Below are 25,288 nucleotides of genomic sequence, written 5' to 3' on the forward strand. Positions count from 1 at the left end.
GTGAAATTAGTAGCTCTAATACAAAAGAAAGGAAGTATATTTTCACACCGTTCATGACTAACCTAGAACTCATTGCCATTGATGCTGTGATGGTCAAAGTACAGCTGTATAATTTTAAAAAAAGAACTGTATGTATTAATTGAGATTAAGCCCATCAGTGGATATCAGCCAAAATGGACTCTGCTGCAACCCCATGTTTGAGGCAGTCCTAAATCTTTAATTACCAGAAGCAGCAAGTAGAAGTGGGGTAGATCACTCCTCACTCCAAAATTACCCTGTTCTGCACTCTCCCTTGGAAGCTCTGGTGCAAGCAACTATCAGAAAATGGGATACTGGGCAAGATGGTCTGACCCAGTATTTTAGTTCTTATTTTATCCATCTCCCATAAAACACTGTATGCTCTGAAGAGGTATGGCTGCTAACTCAGTCCTTTTCTGGTTTTTAAAGCTCCTCCCATTCATTTAATTAAAAAACCTGTTCCTGCACATGAAACAAAAGCACTTTTTATATGAAATGGATCTATGGACATTTTCAAAATTGCTGCTGTCTGAATGCACTTTTTCTTTAGCTTTGTTCAGCCTATCAGAAGTTTCTGCCAGAAACAGCACTGTCCTTGTCAAACGGAATATTTTACTATACACCATCCTACACTTGCACCACAGCCTGTTTAACATGGAACAGGGTCAAAACCTGAAAGGCACAAAAGAATGCTCAATAAGCAAGGTTGCAATGAATGAAGCAAAACTTGTGCTATTGAAAAGAAGGCACTGATGTGGGAGCCGCAAAGCCAGGAAGTCTTGTCAGCAAATGAATAAAAAGAAAAGCGGGGGGCTGAGGAGAGCTTTGTTCCCAAAAGAAAAAAATCTAGCATGCTATTTCTAGCATGGTACTAATGTGCTGACTGTTAGAAGCATAAACCCTGAAACCTCTTTTAATGTCAAAGCTGTTATGCTCTGGAAGAGAAATTAATCATTTAGCCTTGAATTTGTTAGGCTCATCTGAATTTTGACTAAAAAGATTTGTCAAGAGCTAAACAATGTGTCTAAGCCTGAATAGAAAGGCCAGTCTCATTGCATTAAATCTGTATTTTTTAATACATGCTTTTTAACTGTCTCTGGTGTAACTTTATAAATTGTTATTTTCAGAAGCACTGAAGTCATTAATTTGCACATCAATCTCCTCTTTTTCGTTTTCTTTATATACTACCTCTCTTCCCCAGTATTGGAGCTGTTTGTTGTTTTTTAGTCAACCAAATGAAGTGACAGAATTTAGAGCAGGCCTAACACAACCAAATATTGTAGTTAATGAACTGCAGGACTCCTGTTGAGTTCAGTAGGATAATGTTTTGGCCCCTATTGTGAATGAAAATTTCATTTAAAGCATCACGATTTTTGCCATTGACAAGAATTTGTTCTTAATGCGTATCAGACAAACCTTCCTAACTTACTTAGGAAGGTGAAGTTAGGAAGGTGTCTGCACAGCAACATTATTTCAAAATAGTGTTGAAGTACTGTCAAGCTGGAGGACTTCTTACTCCAACTCCTGTAACCCTCATTATATGAGAAGTAAGGGAAGTCGGAGGAAGAGTGCTCTTTTGAAATAAGTGCTGTGTAGATGCTCCCAGTTTCAAATAAGCTGTTTTGAAATATGCTACGCAATTGATGTAGCTCAATTTGCATAGCTTATTTCGGGTTAAGCCCTGCTGTGCAGATACATTCTTATTCAGTGCAGCTGGTAAGTAAGTGATAAGTCTGATTTATCTTTGCAATCACGTTTGTAGAAATTTTAAATAAGGCTTTATTAGACAATCCGATACTATCCTATCAATACAGTAAACTTCCGATAATCCGGCACCTTTAGGACCCAGGGGGTGCCGGATTATCAGATATGCTGGACTATCAGAAGGGGGGGCTATGAGGGGTCTGGGGTGGGGTGGGGGGATGCTACCCCAGACTCCCTCATAGCCCCCCCTTCTGATAGTCCGGCTCTGCCCCAGGAGTCCCCGATTCAGCCGCTGCCGGTCAGTTTCAGCAGCGGCTGAATCTGGGACGCCTGCAGCAGAGCAGCTGGGATGCTGCTGGGTTGGTCCAGTAGCGCCGACCCTTGGCACAGCGGGACCAACCCGTCAGCACCCCAGCTGCTCTTGGGGACGCCTGGGACAGAGCAGCTGGGGCACTGCTGAGTTGGTCTGGTAGCGCCAAACCTCAGCACTGCGGGGACCAACCCAGCAGCACCCCAGCTGCTCTGTCCCAGCTGTACCCAAGTCAGCTGCTGCTGAAACTGACCAGCAGCTGATTCCAGGAAGCTGGGGCAGAGCAGCTCTGTCTCGGGCTTCCTGGAGTCAGCCGCTGGTCAATTTCAGCAGCGGCTGAATCCGGGACAGCTGGGGGCAGAGCAGCTCCAATGGTCCGGCTGCCCGAAGCACTTCCGGGTTCCTGATGGTGCCGGACCATCAGGAGTGCCGGACTGTCAGATGCCAGACCATCGGGGTTTTACTGTAGTATGTTTGTCACTACAGAGTTTCCATTCTTCTTCTTAGTGAATATACACTCTATAAATAGTAAAATTATAAGCAAATAAAAATATATTTGAAACATTCTGTTTCTGGTAGAAAGTAAAGCAGGAGTGGGGTACCTTGTGTGGGTCGAAGGCTGCTGACCCACAGAAATATCAGTCGGGGGAGGGCCTCACAACTGAGGAGAAAGACACTCCCCACGTTCCTTTCATATACCGGAGCCTGGGGCGGGGGATGGGAGTGTGGGCAGTCTAGTAGATTTTTTTTTTTATTTTTTTTTTGTGCCCCAGCCTATGGGAGAGTGGGGAAGTGGGGCTTGAGCACTGATGCAGGCTCCAGAGTGCTAGGGTAGGGGGAACTGTGAGCCCTGTGGACCAGATCCAGGGAAGCCAGAGGCCGCATCTGGCCCCCAGGTCTTAGGTTCCCCACTCTTGAAGTAAAGCTTTAACTTTAGTGCCCATAGAACATGACAGCTTGACAGTACTAAAATTCCAAACAGTTGCACTTGTGATTGTGGTGTAGGGAGAGAAGAGGGATGTGGCAGTCCACCGTTTCCTTTCATGACTCTCTAATAATCATAGTGTGGAAAGTCAACTTCTAGAGATGAGGGATAATTGTATATCTGTGCCCATTCAATCCTTTGGCATAATTTGTAGCTTCAGAGATGACCCAGCGGTACTATATTTGTTATGGACACATGTCTAGAAAGAGTTAGAGGGATAACCATGAGGTTTTTTTTACATACCTTACTAGTCACAAATTTTGGTCAGAACTGAACATTTATTTTAACTTAAGTAGGGAATTTAAATAGTGTAGCTCTACATTTAGGGCATGTCTACATCATTAGGAAATTATCGCAAAATAGCGTGCCCACACTACAGGGAAGTCTCAAAATTAGTCCAACGCTGGTTCCCTTAATGTGTACACACTACCTCGACTTAGAGCCTCAGGAAGTACTGGGGAGTAATTACTCTGAAGAGTACTCTGGAGAGTAGTCATTTTGAAATAGCAGCAGTAGAGCATCCACACTTGCTATTTTGATATAACTATTTTGAAATAAGTGTTATTCCTCATTGAAAGCAGGAGTTATTTCGAAATAATGGGCTTGGTAGTGTGGACGCTCACCTTATTTTCAAATAAGTGTATACCAGGGCTCATGATGCATCTACACTGCATTATTGTTTCAAGATAACTAGCGTTATTTCGATATAACAATGCAAGTGTCTATGCAGCCTTTCTGGTATATCAAAATAATTTCAAAATAACAGATGGCTTATTCTTACTTCTGTAAACCTCATTCCATGAGGAATAACGCCAATTCCAAAATAGCTGTTTCGAAATAAAGCATGTGTAGATGCTCCACTGCTGCTATTTTGAAATAGCCCCTCACAAGGGCCGTTCTAAGTTATTCCTCTCCAGTGTTTCCTGGGGCTTTAAGTCGAGATAGCATGTCTACATTAGGGAAGCCTGCCTCAGACTAATTTTGAGGCTTCCCTGCAGTGTAGATGTGCTATTTTGAAATAAGCTATTTCGGAATAGCGTATTTTGAAGTAGCCTTGCAGTGTAGATGTACCCTCAGGGACAGAAGCTTCAGTCTTACTCATTATAACTCTTTTTAAAGTGAACGGCATTTGACCCTTAGTGACTGCTGAAGGGTCCCTTAACAAGAAATATCAAAATAATGACTATTTTCTTTAGGCCAAAAATATATAGCAAGCATGAAGATGAAGACATAATATACCTGATTTAAGTACCGTGTTATGTGGAGAATAAGATAAAAATGGCCAAAGCACCTTAATCCTAACTACTCCAACTCATCTGATGTTTTACCCAGAGAAGCTCATGATACATTTGATAGTCTCGAAGATGCCATAGGATTCTTTGTTGTTTTGAAAATTACAGACTAACACAGCCTCTAATTGGTCTGCTGTTCTAAACCTGGGTATGTTTGTTGGTTTGCCAGAAACACTGGGTTTTTTTGTGACTGACAAATGTCCAGCAGGAATTAGGTTGAGATTATCAAAATTAACTTTTTCTTGTGAAAGGAGTAAATTTTCATCTGGTTTTAGATGCCCTCCACCTTTTTTTATTCCCAAATATCCCCTGAGACCACTGTTTATAGTTGGTAAGAGGGAGAATAGGTCTGAAGGCAGATTAGAGTTGATACAGTAATGTGTGCACTACTTTTTTTCCTGCTGAGCTATTTTAATTTAATATCCCACACAGAAATATGCAGCAGAAAATCAGCTATTGGAGAACAAATGCTGAAAGCATCTCAAAATTGGGTTATGGTTTGGAAGGCAACTCTGTAAAAAAATATCTTCTTGGTGTCTGTTCTTCATTTGATACTTCTGCATCAAATTTGCTCAGTTTTCTAGTCCAAATCAGATTGTGTAAATGTTGGCACTGCAGGGTCAACCCTATGTCTAGAAATCAAAACTTTTATTAAAATAAAGCAAGCAAACAAATAAAACCTAGCACGTGCAGGAAGGGTTTTGGATTCTGAACTCGCTGTTGCTGTCAGCCTAGCTGATGCACAAGACCTAATAGCTATTGTTTGTAAATGTTCTAGAGCTGTCAGCTCTCTGGGGCAGACAGTAACAACTTGTTTCAGTCAGTAAATTAAGCTGCTTATTTATACTTAGTTTTGTCTTTTTACCAAGGCATTTCTCTAATTGTGACCAAGCAGTCTTCTTCCTAATCCAAGAACTTATCGTTTGGTAGATTTTTAACTTTGAATCAGAGAGCTAGTATGCAAACAGAAATAGTATCTAGGTTCGTTTGGGAAAATACAGAAATTTTAAAAGCATGGTTGTCTTTCCCTTTGCCTCCCTGCCATACTCATCTCGGCCTTTCATGTGTTGTCCAATATACTTTGGCAGAGGTTCAAGCCAAACGAGAAACAAATTGGCAATGCCTCCTCTAGAACTGGCAATGCCTCCTCCAGAATATCTCTCCCCTCACACATCCCAAAGCCACAACACAGACTGCCGCTGTCCTTCCCAGCATCCATGACACCAGTAGAGTGGATCTGGTGACCACAGATCACACTCCCTGGTTTATTTAGTAATGCCAGAGGCTGAGCAAGCCTCTAGCAGTCTCTCTTCTTTCCTGCCCCTTCCCCAGAAGAAAGCCACCTTGCTGTAGTGTCTTTATCTTTGCTGTTATCTGCTTTCAAACCTTGTTTGGTGTGAACTTCTAGAGTAGTTCTTTCCATTTTCTTTAACATTTCCCTCTCCCCACATTCTACCACAGTGTGGTGGGTTTTACTGTCATCCTCTAGGTCAGGGGTGGCCAACCCGTTAGACGAAGAGCCAAAATAGTGGTTGATACAGCACAAAGAGCCAAGGGAAAAAAGTTGAGCAAAAAAACCCCTCCACCCGGCTGCTGTTTGGTTGAGCCAAAAAAGGAAAAAGGGCCCGCCGCGTTTTCCCTTTTAAGAGCAGAGCAGAGTAGGCATTGCCCTTTTAAGGTGGCCGTTTTGAACTCTGCACGGGATGCCACAGCTCTGGCTCTTTCAGTCAAAAACATGCTGCCCCTTTCAGAGCCGCGAGCCACATGTGTGGGTGCGGGAGCCACAATTTTTTCTTTCTAGAGCTGCATGTGGCTTGTGAGCTGCGGGTTGGCCACCCCTGCTCTAGGTTATGCTGTTAATCCAGGTATATTTGTATAAGTGTGTTGCTCAATGCGTTTGAATATTGCTCATGAAGAAAGTCAGCCATTACAATAGATTCATATTAGTCTGCCCATTGTTAGAGGACACCAACCTATATTTAGGAAACTGAAAGCTGCTCATGTAATGTTCTTTATATCTTTCAACAACACACAAGAAACCTGAAATAATATTAATTATGAAGGTTGATAATATCTAGGAAGATATGCAAAAACCTAGGTTTGTATACTATACATCAGCATAGTTTCCTCTCTCAGCAATGTGAAAAATCCGTACCCCTGAGAGAGACAGTTAAGTTGACCTGCTGAAGGCAGGGATATGGAGTGGATCTCCAGTGAACTCGGGGATAGAGCATCAGCCTGTGAAGCACAGTGTGATGGGCTCAATTCCTCTCCCTCCGTAGACTGCACTAGGTCAATGGAAGAATTCTTACATCAACCTATTTTCTGTCCCTCGGGGAGGTGGTTTACCTACAATAATAGGAGAGAGCCTCCCATTTCTGTAGTAAGTGTCTATAATGAAGAGCCACAGCTGTGCAGCAATGTTTTAAACATAGACATACCCCTGGTTAATATTTTATGCTCTTGCCACATACTGCAGTTAGTCACATGATTTCAGTAAATCATATCACTTATTTATTGTGGTAACCTAGTACTTGTGACTGCATCCTATAAAACAAAGGATAGAGGGGGTGGTGGTTGTTTTGGCTAGCCATTTTAAAGTCATCTGTAACATAATAAACCTACCTATTCAACATCTTTGGTTAAATCTAAGTTAAATATGATTAAATTGCCATTGGCACATTTGTACTGCTTGATGTTATGGTGCCAGTGTCTATACGATTAGAATCAGAGAAACTGGAGATGGAAAAGATGTAACAGACCATGTGGTCCCTTTCTCTTCGCCAAGACAGGAATATACGTTGTCCAGGACAATTCAGGTAGCCTTTGATTGTACCGCCATGTGAAGGACCCTATTTTGATTCCCTTTCCTGATCTCTTGAACAATATATGTAAAGATGTCCTGACAGTGTGCTAACCATTCACTATAACATCCTTGACTGAATGATCATGTTTGGCTCAGTCTGTATTGGCTGAAGGGATGACAGCAAAGCAGGACCGCTAGCCAGAGTTATAAAACAAAAAAAAATTGTGGTGTTTGAAGCCCCCGAAACTTTAATTATCCTTTCAAGAAGTAAAATATTTCCTATTTCTTTTCATAGGCCAGTTGTCTTCCACCAAGTGTAGGATATTATACAATCAGTTATTAGGTTATTGAATGTGCTATTGTTCCTTGCCCTGTGTTGTCTCTTACAGTACTATAGATTCAGCTCATGTACATAGCACAGATTCTAATTACAATTTAATGTTTACTTAAATCGATTTTCATTCCATTCCCAGATTTGCCAAAAGTGTGTGTGTATGGTGTCGTGTTTGCATGTGTGGGGAAGAGGGGGTTCCTTTCTTTAAAAATGAATGAAAAAAAAATACATCTAATTGAGAAATGCAGTATTTTACTAGTTCTCAAAGCTGTTGAGGATTTAATAATGTGTGTATAGCCCATGCAAAATATAGATGTGCCCCATATGATCACCTCTTTACTGTGTCTACTATATCATCACACTCTCCTCCTAAACACGGACTCCTGTTTCAAAATGACTGTCACTTCTACTGCCCTCTGATCTTTCTGCAAAAATATTGTAAACCCAATGAATAAAAGACTAATAAACTCTAAATTGCAACAAATTGAAAGAAGGGAAGCAAAGAAGAAAGCAAGACATGTAGCGTCCCATTAATTGTCACTATTGCTGTATATCCCCCAAACCCTTACTTTGCAAGCTGCTTATCTAGATGGTAAGCTTTTGGTGGCAGGTGGTATAATGACTTTGAGTATGTATGAAGTATATTGTATGCAGCTGGAACTATTCAAATTACAGCTGCATCAGGGTTTATGATTGTTGAGGTTTTTCCCTAAAAATTGATGCTTTGAGTATATGTGATGACAGAAATGGAATTTGAGTGCCATGTACATAATTTTTTGACCAACGCTAATGTAACTATAAAAGGAAGAAAAATTACCTGCATGTTAGTATGAGTTAAGGTTATTTTTATACTATATTTTTTCTGGCTTCCAGTTTTCCCCTTCAACACTCTCTGCCTTATCTGTGTTGTAAGAAAGGTTCACTCTGTTTATTAGCTAATAGAATGAAGATTGATCAAATAAACTGAGCCTTCCACTAGTGAGACCCATCTACCTCCTTGTCAGACCGTAGGGTTAATCTGCTGTCGCTGTGAGTTCTGCTAATGGGAATTACATGAAATGAATGAAAAGAAGAAGGATGTACAATATCCCAATCCAGATGAGCAGCAACAGTGTTGAAGTGTCCTTTCAAACAAAAATCTGCATGATATTCCATTCCATTCCACTCCTAAAAAGCTGTCCCTTCCTCTTTCCCAAGACACTTGAGTTTGAAATTCATTGTTTTGGTCATTCACATTTTTCTTGCTCCTTTGACTATGTCTTTTAAAATCTGTTCACTTCTTAGTAAAGTGTCTATGCTCAAAAAGAAAAGCAGAAGTGTCCACGGGCACTAGAATTCTTATGGGGATTGTTGGCAAAATCAACATCGTCTTTCCTAAAATGGTAGAATTTTGTAAAGTAGATAAAGACTCTAAATAATTTATTCCATGACACTAGTTCTGCACAATGCTGAGTGTGTTATTAACACTAAACACAGTATGAAACATAAAACTCTCTTCTCTCTCTTGCTATTTCAATGTACTGTCTATTAATTCTTGAACAACATTGGGCCTTGCAGATGGAATAACTCACTTGTAGATTTGACTAAATAATCAACGCTTCTGAAAGACAGTACAGCTTCTTTTTTAGAGAAGGGTTTGACAAGTAACATATCTGAGCAGATGTTTCTCTAAAACCTCCACCCTTTCAGTTTGGTGGTTCAAAAGCACTGTACACAAAATGGTCTGTTACAGAATTTCTGTACTGATTTAACAAATTGGTTTCACATTTGCTTTTGAGTTAACTTTTGCATTTTTTTTCTGGGAATGGGTATATTTTTAACCTTTAACCAGTGTTTATATTCAAACAGGGATTTTTAGAACTCATAGCAGTAAAACCCTAACTATAAAAGTGGAAAGAATTGTTACAGTAAGAAACATAATTAGTAGTCTCATTGCACTGTGTTCTTCTGTTCTGAGTTGTGTTTGGAACTGTTTAAGGGAGTCTGGACTTTTTTACAGGAGAGTGGATCCCAAAACTTGTAGAGGAAAATGCTGATCTTCTGTCTCACTCACTGCTTTGTCTTTGTTGATAGGGATCCACAGATCATCCCCAAATTAGCAAATTTGGTACTTTCCAAAGGAAGGATGGCTGCTCTAAGCAATTTGTTGTTTCGGGTCTCCATGTTTATCTCTTTCATCTGTTGCATTTGCCATTTTCATTACCAGCGCCTTTGCATGGAAATAATCTCATTTCTCGGCCTATTTAGATGGTATTTTAAGGTAGTGTTGCACTTTTAATACACTGTCTAGGGTTGCCAGATGGTTTCAACAAAAACACCAGATACACTTGACATTACATCACGATCGACATTACATCTTATTTAAAAAATAAAGAACATTTATATTTTCTCATTTATATTTTTCTCAATTTGTTTCCCAAACAGAGAGCTCAAATATGGGACTGTCCAGTTCAAAACTGGACACCTGGAAACCCTAACACTGTCTTATTTTCACTGCATCAGATACCATGCTCTAGGTCAGGGATTCTCCAAACTTCATTGCATTGTGACCTCCTTCTGATAACAAAAAATACTACATGATTCTAAGAGGAGGGACTGACACCTGAACTCCTGAGCCACACTGCCTGAGACGGGAGGGGAGGGAGAGACCAAGCCCCACTGACAAAGCCATCCTTGGGAGGGTGGCAGGGCCTGGGACAACCCCTTCTTGCCCCCTCATCCCATGGGCCAGACCCACTTCCTCAGATCAAATTGTGGAAGAAAATTGGCATGACCATATATACCAAAGGGATTCAAGCACCTTAGTTCTGAAAAGTTTATTCAATAAAAGATAATACTTCACTGTCCTTTTCTCACTACATACCTTCCAACTTCTGCAACAAATGAACCAGGGATCCTACAGAAAATTCTCCTTCACTACAAAACAGACTGACTGACCCCAGAACTGGTTCGCTTTATACCCTGAGGCTATGTCTACACTGCGGAACTATTTTAGGATACCAGAAATATCCCAAAATAGCTATTCCATGTCTTTTGCATACACCCGTTATTTCAAAATATAATGGGCTCGCTATTCCAACATCCCTGTTAACCTCTGAGGATTAAAGGAGTTTCAGAATAGCACTCTGTTTTGAAATTAACTCAAAATAAACTACACAATTTGTGTAGCTCAAATTGCATAACTTATTTCGAGTTCAGGATGCAGAGTAGACACATCCTGAAAGGGCACGGATCCTGTGTTGGGATTGGTCCTGCTTTGGTTAGGGGGTGGACTTGATGACCTTCTGAAGTCTCTTCTAGCCCTAGGATTCTATGAAAAACAGAAATGTAGCACCGGAAGAGAACTCAAGAAGTCCTCTAGTCCAGTCCCTTTCACTGAGGCAGAACAAGTATACCTAACAAGACTGTCAATTAATTGGAGTTAATTCATGTAATTAACTCAAAACATTTAATCGCAGTTTAATCAGTGTTAAACAATTAAATGCCAATTGAAATTTATTAAATGTTTTGGATGTTCTTTACATTTTCAAATAGATATCTATTACAATGCAGAATATGAAGTTATATTAAGTTCACTTTATATTTTTGATTACAAAAGAAATAGAATTTTTCAGCTGACCCCATATATGTACTATAATGCAATCTCTTGATCATGAAAATACACTTACAAGTGTAGATTGTTTTTGTGATATAACTGCACTCAAAAACAAAATAATATTAAACTTAAGTGCCTACAAGTTCACTCAGTCTTACCTCTTGTTCAGCCAATTGATAGTTGAAACAAGTGTGTTTATATTTGCAGGAGATAATGCTACCCACTTCTTGTTTACAGTATCAGCTGAAAGTGAGAACAGGCATTCACATGACACTGCTGTGGTCGGTATTGCGAGCTATTTGCGTACCAGGGATGCTAAACATTCGTAAGTCCTTTCATCCTTCAGCCAGCATTCCAGAGGGCATGCTTCCATTCTGACGATGCTAGTTTTAAAAAATTGCTGGAAATATTGTTTGAGCAATTGGCTGAACAAGGAATAAGACTGAGTGGACTTTTAGGCTCTAAAGTTTTATAGTTTCTATTTTGGAATGCAGTTACTTTTTGTACATTAGTCAACATTACTAAGTTACACTTTCATGATAAAGACTGCACTACAGTACTTGTATGAGGTGAAATGAAAAAATACTATTTCTTTTGTTTTATAATGCAAATATTTCCAATAAAATAAATACAAAGTAAGCACTTTGTTTTATTTGTTGTAACTGAAATCAATATATTTGAAAATGAGGAAAACATCCAAAAATTGTAAATAAATCGTGTTCTGTCACTGTTATTAATTGTTTAAAGCTCTTGGAAGCTCTAATCTCCAGTATGCTAAATAGTGTATGATCATGTATTTAAAGACAATATTGTATTACATTTGTGTAAGGGTCTGAATTAAGGTTGCTCAGGCAAGGAATCATTGAGAGCACAGGAGTGAAAGTCACCCTACTTTAGTTCTAATGCCTGGATCTAGACCTGATCTGTCCCACAGTTCCCTAACGCTGTAATTGTAGGTAAAATCCTGTTCAGCCCTATGCTGGAGTATGCTCACTGAGAAAGGAACCTCTGGAGAGTTTATATTAAGCTCCAGAAAGTCTCTTTTCATCATGTGCAAGCTATGACTCTTCAAAGGCTTGCAACTTGGCCCCGCTATAAATCTAGAGTTTCTCAAATAAAAGGCTGTCAGAATTGTTTAGCCTGGGCAAAACAACTTATTTGTCCCTAGCTTCATTCTTGGAAACAGCTAAACTAATTTTGGTTAAATTTTTCCCAGCAACCATAATGGAAAATGTCAGTCCAAATGGTTACAGTTTGGCAAATTTTATAAGCAACTGAAAACAGTATTATTGTAGTGGGAAATGTCAGGGAGCTTTAAGAGGCAATGCTAACAGCCCTGCCTATGGTACCTTACAGTTACCATGAAATATACAAGAAGGGCAAACTCCTATCTTGTGAGTTCACCCAAAGTATCCAGTGACCTTATTAGCCTACATTTGTAAACAGGGCTATAGGCAGATGGGACACTTTGGAATGGATCCCATGACTATAAAAGAAAGGGGGCTGCTGTTAGCCCTCTGGGGTTTGCTTTCTTGCCCCCCATGGTTCAAAGCAGTCAACATTTGGGGAATTTCTGGTATGCTCCAAAAGATGCCCATCTAATAAGGTTTTTGGAGAGGTCAGAGAGTGTGTTTCTTAGATGGAGCAGGAGAGCATTTTTAGGTGGTTGCCTAGTTGAGTTCCTGTTTAATTGATAATTTTGATGCTCTTGTATTTGTTAATGGTGTGTGAGGGTACCTATAGCCTTGGATAAGCACATTTTAGCTATTTAAAATCTAAATTAAGCAACCAATTTTTCTGTGTGGAATCCTTGCTTAAGGCAGGTTTCATGGTACTGTGTTTTGATGGGGAATATCTCATAGGATACTAATCGGTGTTTTTCAAAAATGGGGGAGAATCACTCCACTGATTACCTTTATCTAATATACCGAAAATGTATGTAGTGTCTATCTCAGCTTTAGCTACTGCTCCTTACAGCAAAAGTTTACTTTCAGTTTGTGCTTTCATAGTGCATAAAAAGAAACGCAGTGAATGAGATGACTATTCAGGATTGTATAAACATTCCTCCCAAAATCCTGGTTGTGACCACAGTATAAGGTCTTGGCAGAAATTTGTCTTCTGTGACATTTAGAAAACCAATAAAATTAAAATGTCTGTTATGTGGTTCAGGATACAGTTAGCAGGGAACACTTATTTCCAACATTTCATAATTTATTTACTTTAGAATGAGAATACTATGTCTTCTACAGGGTTTTAAATAGAGAGAGACAGACAGATTGACTAGCTCTAACAAGTTATTTGAAACATTGTTTCTGAAATGGAAACGCTCATGTGGAAAGCATTCAACCACTACTATTGTCAAAATATGGTGTAAGCCTAAGGAGATGGATTTTAGTTTAACTCTTATACTGCAGTCTACTGACACTTTAAAAATTTCAGCACTATTATTGGTTTCTTTGTAGCACGAGGTTTTTTAATGTTTTCTTTAAATTGAAGTATTCTAAGAGCTTTTTACACAGAAGCTATAAAAGATAAGTATAGACATGTAGTAGTTACTTGCCAGCTCTAGAAAGAGCGTCTGATAAAAGATTCCTTTTTAATTAGACTTCACCTCCCACACATTCTTATATTTCTGGGTTAGTGAAACTTGGTAGCTTTTCCTGTGCAAGCTTATGAAGATTATTTTGCAATCTCCTCTGTTGTTGCTTAACTATTAATAATCAGATGAAACTGACTGCGCATAATAGTGAAAGAGTGAGCAAGCAGTTGCCACAGTGACAGCTGTCCAATGTAAATATCTTACTGCTCTTCTGTTTATCATCTGTTTTCAGGGCAGTTTAAGCTGCTGGAACAAGATCGAGATATTAAGGAGCCAGTGCAGTATTTTAACAGTGTGGAGGAGGTGGCTAAAGCATTTCCTGAACGAGTTTACGTCATGGAGGAAATAACATTCAACGTTAAGGTAGCCCCTGAATAAATATTTGTTCCCGTCTAAATGATTAATTGTTACAATCTTTATACACATGGCAAACAAGAAACTGTTATGTGGGAAAAGTGACTTTAAGACAGATGAGTCTTTAGTCTTATATTCTTAGACAGTGATCCTCAGTGTAATTTTTTTGTAGTATTAACATGGTGTGTTTTTCAAGGGCCCTTTTGATCACATAGCCTGTCAGGGGAGCACCCCCAATAATCTATCCATCTAACTTGACTGCTGTTGCCAGATTTTAGACAAAGTGTCTTTTGTTTCACACTCTTCCTCCCCCCCAAAAAAAGCAGTCTTGATTTTACTCCCCACTACGCACCAGCTGTTCCAACTGGTTTCCAGAAAGCCTCATTTCCCCTCTATGTGTAGGTTACTGTGATGGAGTTACTTGTCTCTAATCAGATGGGAGGCTACTGCAGTTAAATAGCACTGTATGTAAAGGAAACAACAAAAAGATCCACTTTCTTTTTTTGTGTACATCTTGAGTCTGTGAGAGGTTCAATGATTCACATGAGAGTTGGAAAGGGCCTCCTGTGACCTCACACAAACACTCATTGAAACCACATTAAATAGGACAATGTCTGACTCTGTCCACACACATTCTCACCTGTAGTTTCAGTAGGATACAGTGCAATCCAGTTCAGTGCCCAACCGGGATCTAATCTGTGCCAGCTGGAACACCAACTAGGGTTATTACGTAACCTCTTAGAGCTGGAGCAGAGTAGGCTCTAACCATACCTCCTATACTTGTGTGGGAGCCAGCAGATTATGCTGGCTTTACACTGCCAATGTGTTTTCTACCCAAGAGGACTCCCTAGATGACTCCTCCATCTTTCTTGTGCTACTGCAGCAGGGGACCAGGGTTTCACCCATAGTCCTGTACATATGAAGCATGATGTTTGAAAGGGTGCTATATAAATGTGAAATATGATTTCACTCATGTAATGACAAAATGAATGCATCTTTCAAATCAGCGCATTTGTTTTCATATAGACTCTTGATTAACCTGGATGTTTATAACTGGGCACCTGATGACTTTACACCATTATGTCAGGGTACAAAGCAGTTTTGCATTCCAAAGACAAAGCTTGATCTCCATAAGATAAAATACATTCTTATAGTGGGACTCATAGCTCTGTGCAGCACTATGCAAATGTACTGGCATAATTTAATCAATGGAAGAATTAAAATACAGACACAGTGGAAGTGCATAGCTATGATTTTATAAGGTGAGAAGTATACAACAATAAGCTTGTTAAATGTAAAATGCTCCCATGTAAGTGGAGCACAATTTTTATTCCAGTCTTTGCCAGTTCCGTATACTGAAAGTTCATAGAATCATAGGACTGGAAGGGACCTCGAGAGGTCATCGAGTCCAGCCCCCCGCCCTCAAGGCAGGACCAAGCTCCACCTACACCATCCCTGACAGATGTCTATCTAACCTGTACTTAAATATCTCCAGAGAGGGAGATTCCACCACCTCCCTTGGCAATTTATTCCAATATTTGACCACCCTGACAGTTAGGAATTTTTTCCTAATGTCCAATCTAAACCTCCCCTGCTGCACTTTAAGCCCATTACTCCTTGTCCTGTCCTCAGAAACCAAGAGGAACAAATTTTCGCCTTCCTCCTTGTGACACCCTTTTAGATATTTGAAAACCGCTATCATGTCCCCCCTTAATCTTCTTTTTTCCAAACTAAACAAGCCCAGTTCATGAAGCCTGGCTTCATAGGTCATGTTCTCTAGACCTTTAATCATTCTTGTCGCTCTTCTCTGTACCCTTTCCAATTTCTCCACATCTTTCTTGAAATGTGGCGCCCAGAACTGGACACAGTACTCCAGCTGAGGCCTAACTAGTGCAGAGTAGAGCGGCAGAATGACTTCACGAGTTTTGCTTACAACACACCTGTTGATACAACCTAGAATCATATTTGCTTTTTTTGCAACAGCATCACACTGTTGACTCATATTCAACTTGTGGTCCACTATGACCCCTAGATCCCTTTCCGCCATGCTCCTTCCTAGACAGTCGCTTCCCATCTTGTATGTATGGAACTGATTGTTCCTTCCTAAGTGGAGCACTTTGCATTTCTCTTTATTAAACCTCATCCTGTTTACCTCTGACCATTTCTCTAACTTGCTAAGGTCATTTTGAATTATGTCCCTATCCTCCAAAGAAGTCGCAACCCCACCCAGTTTGGTATCATCTGCAAACTTAATAAGAGTACTCTCTATCCCAATATCTATATCATTGATGAAGATATTGAATAGTACGGGTCCCAAAACAGACCCTTGAGGAACTCCACTTGTTATCCCTTTCCAGCAGGATTTAGAACCGTTAACAACAACTCTCTGACTACGGTTATCCAGCCAATTATGCACCCACCTTATCGTGGCCCTATCTAAGTTATATTTGCCTAGTTTATCAATAAGAATATCATGCGAGACCGTATCAAATGCCTTACTAAAGTCTAGGTATATGACATCCACCGCTTCTCCCTTATCCACAAGGCTCGTTATCTTATCAAAGAAAGCTATCAGATTAGTTTGGCATGACTTGTTCTTCACAAACCCATGCTGGCTATTCCCTATCACTTTATTACTTTCCAAGTGTTTGCATATGATTTCCTTAATTACCTGCTCCATTATCTTCCCTGGGACAGACGTTAAACTGACCGGTCTATAATTTCCTGGGTTGTTCTTATTCCCCTTTTTATAGATGGGCACAATATTTGCCCTTTTCCAGTCTTCTGGAATCTCCCCTGTCTGCCATGATTTTTCAAAGATCATAGCTAAAGGCTCAGATACCTCCTCTATCAGCTCCTTGAGTATCCTGGGATGCATTTCATCAGGACCTGGTGACTTGCTGACATCTAACTTTCCTAAGTGATTTTTAACTTGTTCTTTGTGTATCCTATCTTCTAAACTTACCCTCTCTCTGCTTGTATTCACTACGTTAGGCACACCTCCAGACTTCTCGGTGAAGACCGAAACAAAGAAGTCATTGAGCATCTCCGCCATTTCCAAGTTCCCTGTTACTGCTTCTCCCTCCTCACTAAGCAGTGGGCCTACCCTGTCCTTGGTCTTCCTCTTGCTTTTAATGTATTTATAAAAGGTCTTCTTGTTTCCCTTTATGCCTGTAGCTAGTTTGATCTCATTTTGTGCCTTTGCCTTTCTAATCTTGCCCCTGCATTCCCGTGTTGCTTGCCTATATTCATCCTTTGTTAGTTGTCCTAGTTTCCATTTTTTATATGACTCCTTTTTTATTTTGAGATCATGCAAGATCTCCTTGTTAAGCCAAGCTGGTCTTTTGCCATATTTTCTATCTTTCCTACACAGCGGAATTGTTTGCTTTTGGGCCCTTAACAACGTCCCTTTGAAATACTTCCAACTCTCCTCAGTTGTTTTTCCCTTCAGTCTTGCTTCCCATGGGACCTTACCTACAAGTTCTCTGAGCTTATCAAAATCTGCCTTCCTGAAATCCATAACCTCAATTGTGCTGGTCTCCCTTCTACCTTTCCTTAAGATCATGAACTCTATTATTTCGTGATCACTGTCCCCTATACTGTCTTCCACTTTCAAGTTCTCAACTAGTTCCTCCCTATTTGTTAAAACCAAATCCAGAACAGCTTCTCCTCTGGTAGCTTTTTCAACCTTCTGAAACAGAAAGTTGTCTCCAATGCAGTCCAGAAACTTATTGGATAGCCTGTGCCTCGCTGTGTTAGTTTCCCAACATATGTCTGGATAGTTGAAGTCTCCCATCACCACCAAATCTTGGGCTTTGGATAGTTTTGTTAATTGTTTAAAAAAGGCCTCATCCACCTCTTCCACCTGGCTAGGTGGCCTGTAGTAGACTCCTAGCATGATATCACCTTCGTTTTTTACCCCTTTTAGCTTAACCCAGAGACTCTCTACACAGCTATCTCCTACGTTCATCTCCACTTCAGTCCAAGTTCAGTGTGTCTTGCTGTTTTAATAGCCATGCTGTATTCAGAAAATCCGTATCCACAGTAATATTAATCAGTTAAAAAAATTCTATATAACAGTGGGCTAAACAGTTGCCTTGGCCCCCCCCCCCCCCCCCCCGCAGCTATTTCAAATTAGTGATGTCTGTCCAGATCAAGCCTGTTTGTTTCCAAAAATAAAAGTGAGGTAATTGAAAAGGATTGACTAATCGTTTAAATAATAACTTTTTATAAGATGCTAACAAAATAAATATTGTACAAGTTCCATATGTACAAGAGCCCATCAAATTGACTTAAGTACAGGGAGAAGACTAAAGTTTATTATGTCTACATGCTGTAAATCATTCTAGTTTTATGTTATAAATTAATATAGCATTATTCTATGTTCAAATACAAGGAGGGGGAGGATTGTGTAAGATAGTTGATGGTTCCACATGTGTGCAGCATTTACACAGATGCACACAAGAAGTTCTTAGGATCTACACTAAGGGTCCTTGACTGTGAGAGCTGTGATTTCTTCTCCCTCTGCCACTCTTTCCATATGCAGGGTTCTGGGTAGATCCCAGCTGCATGGCAGGGAGGTACGGACATGCAGAAAATTTAAGAATTGCTGATCTATCTCTGCAAAGGAAATCTTGTAACCAAAGTTGTGGTGTCAGTATTTTGATCTTGGAAAACTCAGGAGTTAGAAGAAGATGAGTCTTTATTATTTTTTACTATTAAAAAGAAACCCAAATTCTGTACAAAGCTTGATAGGCAAGCCTTGAAAGTCTCTTGCCACTGTGACAGAGTTTTAAAAAATATCTGCCCAGTTAATAAAGTTCCATGTTTATACATCAGAATAATATTGTTGCATACTCAGCAGCAGCAATTTCATTCCAGTCCCATCCTAGCTATTAACATCGTAATGCAATAAAATACAGAAAGTATTATAAAAATCCATTTTCTTTCACTCTGCTATTGAACCATTTTTTCCATTTCTTTTCTCCCTCTTTTTTATAAGTGAAAACTAAACTTTATTTCTCCTAGGGCAGTTCAGAGTTCACTTCCTGTTTGAATCTCCCTTTGCTCATCTCTTTGTTCTGTTTCGTACCTGTCTGCTTTTTCCTATCACAGTTCTCCAAACTTCCTCTCCAAGCTTTCTCTCTCCCTTAATTTTGTTTTCAGATGCAAAAAATAGAGGTCTGACCGTTAGGGCGTCTCACTGATAGGTAACTTTAAAAGAAAAAGATCCTGTCTTCTGTACTGCTCCCCATCTATGCATATTGAACCAGCCATTAATATGTACCTGCTATTCCTATTATGGCTGATCCACTTGCCTCTCCATCTTAAACACTTGTGGTGGGATAGGATTTACAATTAGAGAAATAGAGAAAACCTAGCTTCTGGTATAGCTGTGGATATTTTAAAATTGAATTGTCCTGTTAGTGGGAAAAGAAGTTATTTACTTCTTTTTGGGGGGAAGATGGCTTCTTTTCCCGTAATAACTAACATCTAAGAATAGGGGCATCTCTTTACCTATTCACCCTATACCTGTGGCTAGCAAACGTGGTGCAATATCTACTGGGTCATCTGTGAGATAGGAGAGGCAGTGCATGTGACTGGAGTACAGTACTGTGTGACATCAGGCAGAAGTGGGAATAGCATAATTATTGAATTATTAACAATTTAGGAGTCCTTCTGTATCAAAATTAAGTTTTCCTGGTGGGTAAAAGGCTCCACAGGTGTGCTGTGTGCGTGAGAGAGAGAATTTAGAATATTCTACATACAGACTTTTTTGGATCCAAATTTAGTTTACACTGAAATGAGAATTGGAAAATTTTACGAGAGAGAGATTTTCTAGGTTAAATGTGTAGTTTTGGCAAGTACCCGTCCTTTGCTAAAATGCTTTTTGGTAACCTCTTCATTGTAAGATTTGGTAACTCACCACAGAGATCTTTGATTTTCTTGATTCTCTACAGGGAAACCACTAGAGAAAAGCTGAGCTGCATCAGGGAACTAGCTCTTTCTATGCTAATAACAATATGTTGTCAGGGGTACGTATTCAGATGTAATGGGGAGAGACAGTCCACATACGTACCTATATAGCTAGTCAGATGGGGGAGGGGGAAAAGAATACCCCTTCCCCCCATCCCTCCCCACACGTCTTATTGGTCATGTAACTTGGTAAAGCTTCCATAAAGAAAGACAAAGTTGTCCCAGAGGATAGAGCATAGGACCAGGGGCTGTGAATTCTTGATTTACAAAGACTCTCTCTGATTTTGTAGCCGGAATCACTTATCTCCAAAATGAGTTAGCAGAACTACTTACTGCTTCAAAGAAAGATTCTGAGAATTCATGCATGTAGACGATACAAATGTGCTACAGTACTTATGCCTTCTTAGGGTATATCTACACTGCACACTTATTTTGGAATAAACTATTCCAGAAAAAATACTCCAAAATAGCTTATTTCGAAATAGCACGTCCACACTACAGGGAAGCTTCAAAATTAGTCCGAGGCAGACTCCTCTAATGTGGATGCGCTAGCTCAGTTTAGAGCCCCTGAAAGCATTAGGGAGTAATTACTTTGAATGGCCCTGAGAGAAAGCTATTTCGAAATAGCATCAGTGAAGCATCCATACTACAGCTATTTTGGAAGAGGAGTTATTCCTCATGGAATGATGTTTACAGAAGTAGGAATAAGCCATCCATTATCTTGAATTTATTTCGAAATAACGGAATTGCTGTGTAGACACACACATTATTTTGGAATAATGTCCGTTATTCTGAAATAACACTGCTGTGTAGATGCACCCTTACTGAGCAAATCATTTGGCTGGGGGAGGAGGATATTTAGTCTCTGAAGTGTAATGTATTTAAGCAGAATTGTTCTGTCCAGAGGATGTTTCGGGGCAGCCACCCCACACCCTATACTTTGGGTGGGGGCCATGGTGGGTGCCCCAGCCATCCTATGGACAGGGCAGTCCCCCATAGTGATGAGAGCCCATGGGGCTCTGGGCAGCCTGAGGGGGGGGTCTGGCACATGGTGGCAGCAGGGGTTCCCCCTGCTCAGTTCAGTGGTGGGAGCCCAGGAAACAGAGCAACACACACAGCAGGCCTCTACCAGTCAGGTCCCTCTGAATCACTGCAGCAGCAAAAAGCAGAGTGTCCCAGCTCCAGCCTGCTGTGCGCTGCTCCCCTGATCTATGCAGGATTCGGGGCAGCAGGCTGGGGCTGGGCCAGGGCACTCCACTCCCCAGAGACTGGTGGTTGATCTGGTCTGGAGGCAGAGCAAAACTGGGGATTAAATGAGGTTGAGGGTAGAGTGGGGCTGGAAGCATGAAGGAAGGCTGGCCCTGGACCTGGAGGTAGAGCATGACTGGGAGCTAAGATCGAACAAGTCCTGGAAGTTGGTGCCTATAGGAGTGGAGGGATAGCTCAGTGGTTTGAGTATTAGCCTGCTAAACCCAGGGTTGTGAGTTCAATCCCTGAGAGGGCCATTTAGGGATCTGGGGCAAATCTGTCAGGGATGGTACTTGGTCCTGCTGTGAGGGCAGGGAACTGGACTCAATGACCTCTCAAGGTCCTTTCCAGTTCTATGAGATGGTATATTTCCATATTTTATATTATATTATAAACTCCTAGAACTCCCCCATCCCTTCATTATCCCCCAGTGCCAGCCTCCAGAGCCCCATTGCACCCAATCTCCCTGAGCCTCTCCCCAGTATTAAGCCCTGTCCCCAGTGCCAGCTTTGCCCCTACAGTGTCAGTCTCCCCCCCCCCCCCCCAATGCACTACTAGCTCAGTCTCCAGAGACCCCCGAGCACTAGTCCTGCCCCTGGAGCCCCAGTGCCTGCCCTGTCCCCTTACGTGGCTGCAGCAGCTCTGGGGACTGGGGCTGGGATACACCACCTAGCACCTCCCCTCTCAGCCAGCCAGCATCCCACAGGGGTGGGGTCTCCTCCAGGCCACAGAAGAGCATTTCCCTGTATTGCTGGGAGAAGACCCCATCTCTGTCTGGTCCTGGTTGGCTGAGAAGTGGGGCAGGACACGCCTCTTCTAACAACTTTGGTGAGAGCTGTGTGGTCCGTTCCCCAGCAGCGGGCCACAGCTTACTGGTTGGGAACTGCGGATGTAGACAACTGCTTACTCTTCCACTTTATCATCCGTCTGAAAGAGCGTGTGTATGTATATATGGTTTAACAATCCTTAGGAAAAAAACCTGTTTTATTAACCTCTTTTGCTATCTACATATAACTTAAGTGGGTTTGTAAAACAATCTCAACATTCAAAAGTACTGAAGCTTTGTAGTTGAAGGATGTTTAGTTAGCACTGATGCTAAGTAACCTTTACTATAGAATAACTACTGCACTCCTTCATAATAACATGCAGCAGACATAACAAGCTATAATAAAGCAACATGTCTTTTATATATCCAGATGGTTAAACATTTTTTTTCATCAAACTGTAACAGATCAGAACAATTAGAGCTTGAAAATCTATCACATCAGCTGTTGGCAGAATCTATTATTTTGCACTAACTTGTGAGAGGTAATATGTTTATCTTCCCAATACAGAATTTTTGTTAGGTAATCACTTTTTATCAACTAGATGTCTATCTTCTGCAGCAACTGTCACTTTAGTCAATCTAAATTGCCATTGAATGGCAGGAGAGGAAGAGCTTAAAAAATCGCTGTGATATAAATCATCACTGTTTTGCAGTGCATTTGATAAAATGTTTTGTAGTAAGCCAGTGAGCGAGGTCAAAATTGTTGGCATCAGTGTTGAACTATTTACACGGATTGATAACTGGCAGAGAAAAAACAGAGAACAACTAATATATAGAAGAGGATCCTTCTGGTGGCAGATAAGTCCCAAACCTACTTTTCAGTATTGGGAGTGGTTCAGTTTAAATGTCTGTTAGGGTATGTCTACACTACAAAGTTAGTTCGAACTAACGGACGTTAGTTCGAACTAACTTTCATAGGCGCTACACTAGCGCTCCGTTAGTTCGAATTTAATTCAAACTAACGGAGCGCTTAGTTCGAACTAGGTAATCCTCATTCCACGAGGACTAAGCCTAGTTCGAACTTCCTAGTTCGAATTAAGGGCTGTGTAGACCCTTAATTCGAACTAGTGGGAGGCTAGCCCTTCCCAGGTTTCCCTGGTGGCCTCTCTGGGCACAACCAGGAAAACTCTTCTCCTCTCCCCCAGCCCCGGGCCCTTAAAGGGGTAGACTCTGGCCAGACGGCACTGGAGACAGACAGCCCTGCCAGCAGTGTCTACCCCTGACCGAGTGGCCCCACCATGAGCCAGGCAGCCACTGGCAGCGAGCCGTCCCCTGCCCAGTCCCCGAGCACCCAGGGGCCAGCCAGGGGCTGTAGACAGCACGCGGCCCCCTGGACTAGTGCGGAGGTCATGGACCTCATTGAGGTTTGGGGCCAGGCCCCCAATATCCAAGATCTCTGCACTAGGAGGAGGAATGCGGCCGTCTACGGCCGCATAGCGACTGCCATGGCCCGCAAGGGACACAGGCGCTCCTGGGAGCAGGTGCGCATTAAAGTGAAGCAGCTGCGGCAGGGGTACGCCAGGGCCACCAGGGGCGGCGCCGCTGCAGGGGATGACACCTGCCCCTACTTCCCCGCCCTCCACCAACTCTTGGGGGGCAGGGCGGTCCGCACCAGCCCAGGAGGCAGCAAGCCAGGACCAGAGGGCCCTGACCCGGGCACAGCGGAGGGGCCACCGCAGGATGTACCAGCATTCAGGGAGACCGTGCCGGGTAAGTAGTTTGAATTAAGTAGTTCGGGGGGGAGGTGGGAGGGAGACCAGAGACCGCGCGCGTGGGCCATGCCTTCCACGGATCACGCAGACACCTGTGCACGTGCGAGCACGTGCCATGCCACCCTTGGGCAGGTGGCTCCAGCTGCGTGACACCCAGGGGCCATGGCCCAATAGGCACATGCTTGTGCAAAGAGACCTGACATGCTCCTGACCCCGGGGCAGGACCCAGCAGGATGCTTTCCCTTCACATGTCCCCCTCTCCCCCGCCACCCCGGCCACACTATACATGGCACAGAGACATGGGTGCGGTCTTGGGGCAACTCCCAGTCCCATGGAGAGCCAGACATCCTGACCATGGCCTCTGTACAAGCACAGCGGCTCTGACGGTGCAGGACACGGTCACCCTCACGTTGCGGGGAGGGGGCTGGGCATCATCCTCTGCATCCCCAGGGAGAACTGACCACTTCTCTTCTTTCTCTACAGCTGCACCAGCTGCTCATGCAGGGCGCACCACCCCGCCCGGGACATGCTCCCGCACCCGTGGCCTGCTCCGGACCACCACCACGGAGCAGGAGTATTGGGACCAGCAGCTGGGGGCCCTGCGAGCCGTGCACTGCACACTGCAGGCCTGGATGCGGGAAGACCTGCAGGTCCGCCACGAGCTGCTGGCTGAGGTCCGAGGGCTGAGCACCAACCTGCAGCTCCTGCTGCAGAGCATGGTGCCCCGTGCTGGTCCTGCGCCTGCTGCCCCCCAACTGCTGTCCCTCCTCCCACTCCTGCCCCCCCTCCCACCTCTTCCTCCTCAACCCCCACAACCTCTTCCTCAATGTGCACACCCCCCACCTCAACCTCTGCACCCTCCACCCCATCCCCTCGGGGACACCGAGGCCCCCTCCCTCGCCGTGCTGAGAGGCAGTTGGCCCGGCGAGACCCCCACCCCTGATCCTTGAGTTTCCCCACCCCCTCCTTTCCCTTGCTTCCCCCTTCCAGCTCCCTCCTCCCAGTTTTCCCCCTCCCCTCTCCCACCTCCTTTTCCCAATTTCCTCCAGTTTTGTTCAGTAAAGAGAGTTTCTGTTTTTGAACACACGTGTCCTTTATTTTGTACATCAGGAAAGGGGGCTAGGGAAGGGTAAGTGGAAGGAGGTGAGGGAGGAATGGGGTACAAGCCCCTAATGGGGAGGACTGGGCTGGCTCTGCAGGCTTCTCGGGGTGGAAGCTCTCCTGCAGCCCCCCGATTGCCCCCTCTCCCCAGATGGCAGCCTGCGGCAAGTGCAGCCGGTCTGATGGCCGAGTGCTGTGATGTGCCGAGTGTGGGCACTCCGGGCACTCCAAGCCAGGACTGCTTTGCAAGCGGGGCACCCCTGAGAACTGTCTGTCCGGGGTGGGGGTCGGGACCCTTTAAGCACAGCCCTCGGCTAGCCTGAGACAGCATCTCTACGCTCTAAGTCCTCCTCTGATGCCCTGCCGGCACTGCTTCCGGCCGTCCTTAAGCCCGGTTCAGGGTCCACTTAATGTGGACATGCTAGTTC

At 42.7% G+C, this 25,288-nt stretch overlaps 1 protein-coding gene across 7 annotated transcripts in view; it reads left to right on the forward strand.

The window, feature by feature from the left end:
- GAREM1 (GRB2 associated regulator of MAPK1 subtype 1) overlaps positions 1 to 25,288 on the forward strand; it is a 143,266-nt gene that overhangs the window by 92,296 nt on the left and 25,682 nt on the right. For all 7 annotated transcript variants that reach the window (XM_075920763.1, XM_075920762.1, XM_075920764.1 and 4 more), the window contains one exon: positions 13,876 to 14,006. In XM_075920763.1, the coding sequence (XP_075776878.1) occupies positions 13,876 to 14,006 (131 nt within the window). The remainder of the gene's footprint in view (positions 1 to 13,875; positions 14,007 to 25,288) is intronic.

The sequence above is a fragment of the Pelodiscus sinensis genome, chromosome 2, assembly GCF_049634645.1.
Source record: "Pelodiscus sinensis isolate JC-2024 chromosome 2, ASM4963464v1, whole genome shotgun sequence".
NCBI classification, from domain to species: domain Eukaryota; kingdom Metazoa; phylum Chordata; order Testudines; family Trionychidae; genus Pelodiscus; species Pelodiscus sinensis.